Source organism: Ascaphus truei, unplaced genomic scaffold (assembly GCF_040206685.1).
Source record: "Ascaphus truei isolate aAscTru1 unplaced genomic scaffold, aAscTru1.hap1 HAP1_SCAFFOLD_1953, whole genome shotgun sequence".
In the NCBI taxonomy this organism is placed as follows: domain Eukaryota; kingdom Metazoa; phylum Chordata; class Amphibia; order Anura; family Ascaphidae; genus Ascaphus; species Ascaphus truei.
The window spans coordinates 36,181-46,258 of record NW_027454858.1 but is presented as its reverse complement, the minus strand read 5'-3'; the positions used below and the strand labels follow the sequence as shown (position 1 = coordinate 46,258).

Genomic DNA, 10,078 nt, shown 5'->3' with positions numbered 1-10,078 from the left:
GGAGGTGTATATAACACAGCAGGTATATGTGAGGTTAGAGGGACACGCTGTGTGTGCAGGAGGAGGAGGTGTATATAACACAGCAGGTATATGTGAGGTTAGAGGGACACGCTGTGTGTGCAGGAGGAGGTGTATATAACACAGCAGGTATATGTGAGGTTAGAGGGACACGCTGTGTGTGCAGGAGGAGGAGGTGTATATAACACAGCAGGTATATGTGAGGTTAGAGGGACACGCTGTGTGTGCAGGAGGAGGAGGTGTATATAACACAGCAGGTATATGTGAGGTTAGAGGGACACGCTGTGTGTGCAGGAGGAGGTGTATATAACACAGCAGGTATATGTGAGGTTAGAGGGACACGCTGTGTGTGCAGGAGGAGGAGGTGTATATAACACAGCAGGTATATGTGAGGTTAGAGGGACACGCTGTGTGTGCAGGAGGAGGAGGTGTATATAACACAGCAGGTATATGTGAGGTTAGAGGGACACGCTGTGTGTGCAGGAGGAGGAGGTGTATATAACACAGCAGGTATATGTGAGGTTAGAGGGACACGCTGTGTGTGCAGGAGGAGGAGGTGTATATAACACAGCAGGTATATGTGAGGTTAGAGGGACACGCTGTGTGTGCAGGAGGAGGTGTATATAACACAGCAGGTATATGTGAGGTTAGAGGGACACGCTGTGTGTGCAGGAGGAGGAGGCGTATATAACACAGCAGGTATATGTGAGGTTAGAGGGACACACTGTGTGTGCAGGAGGAGGAGGTGTATATAACACAGCAGGTATATGTGAGGTTAGAGGGACACGCTGTGTGTGCAGGAGGAGGAGGCGTATATAACACAGCAGGTATATGTGAGGTTAGAGGGACACACTGTGTGTGCAGGAGGAGGAGGTGTATATAACACAGCAGGTATATGTGAGGTTAGAGGGACACGCTGTGTGTGCAGGAGGAGGAGGTGTATATAACACAGCAGGTATATGTGAGGTTAGAGGGACACGCTGTGTGTGCAGGAGGAGGTGTATATAACACAGCAGGTATATGTGAGGTTAGAGGGACACGCTGTGTGTGCAGGAGGAGGAGGTGTATATAACACAGCAGGTATATGTGAGGTTAGAGGGACACGCTGTGTGTGCAGGAGGAGGTGTATATAACACAGCAGGTATATGTGAGGTTAGATGGACACGCTGTGTGTGCAGGAGGAGGAGGTGTATATAACACAGCAGGTATATGTGAGGTTAGAGGGACACACTGTGTGTGCAGGAGGAGGAGGTGTATATAACACAGCAGGTATATGTGAGGTTAGAGGGACACGCTGTGTGTGCAGGAGGAGGAGGTGTATATAACACAGCAGGTATATGTGAGGTTAGAGGGACACACTGTGTGTGCAGGAGGAGGTGTATATAACACAGCAGGTATATGTGAGGTTAGAGGGACACGCTGTGTGTGCAGGAGGAGGTGTATATAACACAGCAGGTATATGTGAGGTTAGAGGGACACGCTGTGTGTGCAGGAGGAGGAGGTGTATATAACACAGCAGGTATATGTGAGGTTAGAGGGACACGCTGTGTGTGCAGGAGGAGGAGGTGTATATAACACAGCAGGTATATGTGAGGTTAGAGGGACACGCTGTGTGTGCAGGAGGAGGAGGTGTATATAACACAGCAGGTATATGTGAGGTTAGAGGGACACACTGTGTGTGCAGGAGGAGGAGGTGTATATAACACAGCAGGTATATGTGAGGTTAGAGGGACACGCTGTGTGTGCAGGAGGAGGAGGTGTATATAACACAGCAGGTATATGTGAGGTTAGAGGGACACACTGTGTGTGCAGGAGGAGGAGGTGTATATAACACAGCAGGTATATGTGAGGTTAGAGGGACACGCTGTGTGTGCAGGAGGAGGAGGTGTATATAACACAGCAGGTATATGTGAGGTTAGAGGGACACGCTGTGTGTGCAGGAGGAGGAGGTGTATATAACACAGCAGGTATATGTGAGGTTAGAGGGACACGCTGTGTGCAGGAGGAGGTGTATATAACACAGCAGGTATATGTGAGGTTAGAGGGACACGCTGTGTGTGCAGGAGGAGGTGTATATAACACAGCAGGTATATGTGAGGTTAGAGGGACACGCTGTGTGTGCAGGAGGAGGTGTATATAACACAGCAGGTATATGTGAGGTTAGAGGGACACGCTGTGTGTGCAGGAGGAGGTGTATATAACACAGCAGGTATATGTGAGGTTAGAGGGACACGCTGTGTGTGCAGGAGGAGGAGGTGTATATAACACAGCAGGTATATGGAGGTTAGAGGGACACGCTGTGTGTGCAGGAGGAGGAGGTGTATATAACACAGCAGGTATATGTGAGGTTAGAGGGACACGCTGTGTGTGCAGGAGGAGGAGGTGTATATAACACAGCAGGTATATGTGAGGTTAGAGGGACACGCTGTGTGTGCAGGAGGAGGAGGCGTATATAACACAGCAGGTATATGTGAGGTTAGAGGGACACGCTGTGTGTGCAGGAGGAGGAGGTGTATATAACACAGCAGGTATATGTGAGGTTAGAGGGACACGCTGTGTGTGCAGGAGGAGGTGTATATAACACAGCAGGTATATGTGTGGTTAGAGGGACACGCTGTGTGTGCAGGAGGAGGTGTATATAACACAGCAGGTATATGTGAGGTTAGAGGGACACGCTGTGTGTGCAGGAGGAGGAGGTGTATATAACACAGCAGGTATATGTGAGGTTAGAGGGACACGCTGTGTGTGCAGGAGGAGGAGGTGTATATAACACAGCAGGTATATGTGAGGTTAGAGGGACACGCTGTGTGTGCAGGAGGAGGTGTATATAACACAGCAGGTATATGTGAGGTTAGAGGGACACACTGTGTGTGCAGGAGGAGGAGGTGTATATAACACAGCAGGTATATGTGAGGTTAGAGGGACACGCTGTGTGTGCAGGAGGAGGTGTATATAACACAGCAGGTATATGTGAGGTTAGAGGGACACGCTGTGTGTGCAGGAGGAGGTGTATATAACACAGCAGGTATATGGAGGTTAGAGGGACACGCTGTGTGTGCAGGAGGAGGAGGTGTATATAACACAGCAGGTATATGTGAGGTTAGAGGGACATGCTGTGTGTGCAGGAGGAGGTGTTTATAACACAGCAGGTATATGTGAGGTTAGAGGGAGATATTAACCCTTTGCTCTCTGTTTCCCAGGAACTGCGACTAACTGAGGAGGAGACTCGTCTGCTGGGGAAAGAGGGAGTCACATTACCCCAACTTCTGCCCCTCACCAAGGTAACTTCCCTTACATCTTCCCTCACTGATAGCTACCCTACATTCTAGCAAAACCCACAGCCCCTCCCCCGCCACGATCACTGCCTGACGTTAGTATCTGTCCCGCGTGCTGCAGGCAGAGGAGCGAGCGCTGAAACGCGTGCGCAGGAAAATCCGGAACAAGCAATCGGCGCAAGTGAGCCGGAGAAAGAAAAAGGAGTATGTGGAGGGACTCGAGAGCAGGTGTGTACACTTCCGTGTGTGTCGCTGTGTGTGTCGCTGTGTGTGTCGCTGTGTGTGTCGCTGTGTGTGTCACTGTGTGTGTCACTGTGTGTGTGTGTGTCTGTGTGTGTCACTGTGTGTGTGTGTCGCTGTGTGTGTGTGTGTGTGTCGCTGTGTGTGTGTGTCGCTGTGTGTGTGTGTGTGTCGCTGTGTGTGTGTGTCGCTGTGTGTGTGTGTCACTGTGTGTGTCACTGTGTGTGTGCGTGTCACTGTGTGTGTGCGTGTCACTGTGTGTGTGCGTGTCACTGTGTGTGTGTGTCGCTGTGTGTGTGTGTGTCACTGTGTGTGTGTGTGTCACTGTGTGTGTGTGTGTCACTGTGTGTGTGTGTGTCACTGTGTGTGTGCGTGTCACTGTGTGTGTGCGTGTCACTGTGTGTGTGCGTGTCACTGTGTGTGTGCGTGTCACTGTGTGTGTCACTGTGTGTGTGCGTGTCACTGTGTGTGTGCGTGTCACTGTGTGTGTGCGTGTCACTGTGTGTGTGCGTGTCACTGTGTGTGTCACTGTGTGTGTCACTGTGTGTCACTGTGTGTGTGTCACTGTGTGTGTCACTGTGTGTGTGTGTGTGTCACTGTGTGTGTGTGTGTGTGTGTGTCACTGTCACTGTGTGTGTGTGTGTGTGTCTGTGTGTGTGGCACTGTGTGTGGCACTGTGTGTGTGTGTCACTGTGTGTCCCCGTGTGTGTCCACACTGAGTTCACTTATACCACTAGCCTCCATCTCATCCCCTCCCAAATCATGAGATCTCTTCAGTCACTACCCCCAGAATATAAGTGTATATTACACACTGACATATTACCCAGTCACTGCCCCCAGAGTATACGTGTATATTACACACTGACATATTACCCAGTCACTGCCCCCAGAGTATACGTGTATATTACACACTGACATATTACCTAGTCACTACCCCCAGAATATACGTGTATATTACACACTGACATATTACCCAGTCACTGCCCCCAGAGTATACGTGTATATTACACACTGACATATTACCCAGTCACTGCCCCCAGAGTATACGTGTATATTACACACTGACATATTACCTAGTCACTACCCCCAGAATATACGTGTATATTACACACTGACATATTACCCAGTCACTGCCCCCAGAGTATACGTGTATATTACACACTGACATATTACCCAGTCACTGCCCCCAGAGTATACGTGTATATTACACACTGACATATTACCCAGTCACTGCCCCCAGAGTATACGTGTATATTACACACTGACATATTACCCAGTCACTGCCCCCAGAGTATACGTGTATATTACACACTGACATATTACCCAGTCACTGCCCCCAGAGTATACGTGTATATTACACACTGACATATTACCCAGTCACTGCCCCCAGAGTATACGTGTATATTACACACTGACATATTACCCAGTCACTGCCCCCAGAGTATACGTGTATATTACACACTGACATATTACCCAGTCACTGCCCCCAGAGTATACGTGTATATTACACACTGACATATTACCTAGTCACTACCCCCAAAATATACGTGTATATTACACACTGACATATTACCCAGTCACTGCCCCCAGAGTATACGTGTATATTACACACTGACATATTACCCAGTCACTGCCCCCAGAGTATACGTGTATATTACACACTGACATATTACCCAGTCACTGCCCCCAGAGTATACGTGTATATTACGTACTGACATATTACCCAGTCACTCCCCCCAGAGTATACGTGTATATTACACACTGACATATTACCCAGTCACTGCCCCCAGAGTGTATGTGTATATTACACACTGACATATTACCCAGTCACTGCCCCCCGAAGTATACGTGTATATTACATACTGACATATTACCCAGTCACTGCCCCCAGAGTATACGTGTATATTACACAATGACATATTACCCAGTCACTGCCCCCAGAGTATACGTGTATATTACACACTGACATATTACCCAGTCACTGCCCCCAGAGTATACGTGTATATTACACAATGACATATTACCCAGTCACTGCCCCCAGAGTATACGTGTATATTACATACTGACATATTACCCAGTCACTGCCCCCAGAGTATACGTGTATATTACACACTGACATATTACCCAGTCACTACCCCCAGAGTATACGTGTATATTACACACTGACATATTACCCAGTCACTACCCCCAGAGTATACGTGTATATTACACACTGACATATTACCCAGTCACTACCCCCAGAGTATACGTGTATATTACACACTGACATATTACCCAGTCACTGCCCCCAGAGTATACGTGTATATTACACACTGACATATTACCCAGTCACTACCCCCAGAGTATATGTGTATATTACACACTGACATATTACCCAGTCACTACCCCCAGAGTATACGTGTATATTACATACTGACATATTACCCAGTCACTACCCCCAGAGTATACGTGTATATTACATACTGACATATTACCCAGTCACTGCCCCCAGAGTATACGTGTATATTACGTACTGACATATTACCCAGTCACTGCCCCCAGAGTATACGTGTATATTACGTACTGACATATTACCCAGTCACTGCCCCCAGAGTATAAGTGTATATTACACACTGACATATTACCCAGTCACTACCCCCAGAGTATACGTGTATATTACATACTGACATATTACCCAGTCACTGCCCCCAGAGTGTACGTGTATATTACATACTGACATATTACCCAGTCACTGCCCCCAGAGTATACGTGTATATTACATACTGACATATTACCCAGTCACTGCCCCCAGAGTATACGTGTATATTACGTACTGACATATTACCCAGTCACTGCCCCCAGAGTATACGTGTATATTACACACTGAAATATTACCCAGTCACTGCCCCCAGAGTATACGTGTATATTACACACTGACATATTACCCAGTCACTGCCCCCAGAGTATACGTGTATATTACACACTGACATATTACTCAGTCACTGCCCCCAGAGTATACGTGTATATTACACACTGACATATTACCCAGTCACTGCCCCCAGAGTATACGTGTATATTACATACTGACATATTACCCAGTCACTGCCCCCAGAGTATACGTGTATATTACACACTGACATATTACCCAGTCACTGCCCCCAGAGTATACGTGTATATTACATACTGACATATTACCCAGTCACTGCCCCCAGAGTATACGTGTATATTACATACTGACATATTACCCAGTCACTGCCCCCAGAGTATACGCGTATATTACATACTGACATATTACCTTGTCACTGCCCCCAGAGTATACGTGTATATTACATACTGACATATTACCCAGTCACTGCCCCCAGAGTATACGTGTATATTACGTACTGACATATTACCCAGTCACTGCCCCCAGAGTATACGTGTATATTACACACTGACATATTACCCAGTCACTGCCCCCAGAGTATACGTGTATATTACACACTGACATATTACCCAGTCACTGCCCCCAGAGTATACATGTATATTACACACTGACGTATTACCCAGTCACTGCCCCCAGAGTATACGTGTATATTACACACTGACATATTACCCAGTCACTGCCCCCAGAGTATACGTGTATATTACACACTGACATATTACCCAGTCACTGCCCCCAGAGTATACGTGTATATTACGTACTGACATATTACCCAGTCACTGCCCCCAGAGTATACGTGTATATTACGTACTGACATATTACCCAGTCACTGCCCCCCGAAGTATACGTGTATATTACATACTGACATATTACCCAGTCACTGCCCCCAGAGTATACGTGTATATTACACACTGACATATTACCCAGTCACTGCCCCCAGAGTATACGTGTATATTACACACTGACATATTACCCAGTCACTGCCCCCAGAGTATACGTGTATATTACATACTGACATATTACCCAGTCACTGCCCCCAGAGTATACGTGTATATTACATACTGACATATTACCCAGTCACTGCCCCCAGAGTATACGTGTATATTACGTACTGACATATTACCCAGTCACTGCCCCCAGAGTATACGTGTATATTACACACTGACATATTACCCAGTCACTGCTCCCAGAGTATACGTGTATATTACATACTGACATATTACCCAGTCACTGCCCCCAGAGTATACGCGTATATTACATACTGACATAATACCCAGTCACTGCCCCCAGAGTATACGTGTATATTACATACTGACATATTACCCAGTCACTGCCCCCAGAGTATACGTGTATATTACACACTGACATATTACCCAGTCACTGCCCCCAGAGTATACGTGTATATTACACACTGACATATTACCCAGTCACTGCCCCCAGAGTATACGTGTATATTACACACTGACATATTACCCAGTCATTGCCCCCAGAGTATACGTGTATATTACACACTGACATATTACCGAGTCATTGCCCCCAGAATATACGTGTATATTACATACTGACATATTACCCAGTCACTGCCCCCAGAGTATACGTGTATATTACACAATGACATATTACCCAGTCACTGCCCCCAGAGTATACGTGTATATTACATACTGACATATTACCCAGTCACTGCCCCCAGAGTATACGTGTATATTACACACTGACATATTACCCAGTCACTGCCCCCAGAGTATACGTGTATATTACACACTGACATATTACCCAGTCACTGCCCCCAGAGTATACGTGTATATTACACACTGACATATTACCCAGTCACTGCCCCCAGAGTATACGTGTATATTACACACTGACATATTACCCAGTCACTGCCCCCAGAGTATACGTGTATATTACACACTGACATATTACCCAGTCACTGCCCCCAGAGTATACGTGTATATTACATACTGACATATTACCCAGTCACTGCCCCCAGAGTATACGTGTATATTACACACTGACATATTACCCAGTCACTGCCCCCAGAGTATACGTGTATATTACATACTGACATATTACCCAGTCACTGCCCCCAGAGTATACGTGTATATTACATACTGACATATTACCCAGTCACTGCCCCCAGAGTATACGTGTATATTACGTACTGACATATTACCCAGTCACTGCCCCCAGAGTATACGTGTATATTACACACTGACATATTACCCAGTCACTGCCCCCAGAGTATACGTGTATATTACACACTGACATATTACCCAGTCACTGCCCCCAGAGTATACGTGTATATTACACACTGACATATTACCCAGTCACTGCCCCCAGAGTATACGTGTATATTACACACTGACATATTACCCAGTCACTGCCCCCAGAGTATACGTGTATATTACACACTGACATATTACCCAGTCACTGCCCCCAGAGTATACGTGTATATTACGTACTGACATATTACCCAGTCACTCCCCCCAGAGTATACGTGTATATTACACACTGACATATTACCCAGTCACTGCCCCCAGAGTGTATGTGTATATTACACACTGACATATTACCCAGTCACTGCCCCCCGAAGTATACGTGTATATTACATACTGACATATTACCCAGTCACTGCCCCCAGAGTATACGTGTATATTACACAATGACATATTACCCAGTCACTGCCCCCAGAGTATACGTGTATATTACACACTGACATATTACCCAGTCACTGCCCCCAGAGTATACGTGTATATTACACAATGACATATTACCCAGTCACTGCCCCCAGAGTATACGTGTATATTACATACTGACATATTACCCAGTCACTGCCCCCAGAGTATACGTGTATATTACACACTGACATATTACCCAGTCACTACCCCCAGAGTATACGTGTATATTACACACTGACATATTACCCAGTCACTACCCCCAGAGTATACGTGTATATTACACACTGACATATTACCCAGTCACTACCCCCAGAGTATACGTGTATATTACACACTGACATATTACCCAGTCACTGCCCCCAGAGTATACGTGTATATTACACACTGACATATTACCCAGTCACTACCCCCAGAGTATATGTGTATATTACACACTGACATATTACCCAGTCACTACCCCCAGAGTATACGTGTATATTACATACTGACATATTACCCAGTCACTACCCCCAGAGTATACGTGTATATTACATACTGACATATTACCCAGTCACTGCCCCCAGAGTATACGTGTATATTACGTACTGACATATTACCCAGTCACTGCCCCCAGAGTATACGTGTATATTACGTACTGACATATTACCCAGTCACTGCCCCCAGAGTATAAGTGTATATTACACACTGACATATTACCCAGTCACTACCCCCAGAGTATACGTGTATATTACATACTGACATATTACCCAGTCACTGCCCCCAGAGTGTACGTGTATATTACATACTGACATATTACCCAGTCACTGCCCCCAGAGTATACGTGTATATTACATACTGACATATTACCCAGTCACTGCCCCCAGAGTATACGTGTATATTACGTACTGACATATTACCCAGTCACTGCCCCCAGAGTATACGTGTATATTACACACTGAAATATTACCCAGTCACTGCCCCCAGAG

General features: G+C 46.2%; 1 protein-coding gene across 1 annotated transcript in view; it reads left to right on the top strand.

Annotated features, from left to right (window-relative positions):
- Nucleotides 1–3,113: 3,113 nt before the first annotated feature.
- The window catches only part of LOC142477110 (cyclic AMP-responsive element-binding protein 3-like protein 4), a gene marked incomplete at its 3' end in the record, with an annotated part of 31,387 nt that continues 24,422 nt past the window's right edge, over nt 3,114–10,078 (top strand). The window contains exons 1-2 of the mRNA XM_075582158.1: nt 3,114–3,299; nt 3,415–3,521. Coding sequence (XP_075438273.1) covers nt 3,129–3,299; nt 3,415–3,521 — 278 coding nt within the window. The remainder of the gene's footprint in view (nt 3,300–3,414; nt 3,522–10,078) is intronic.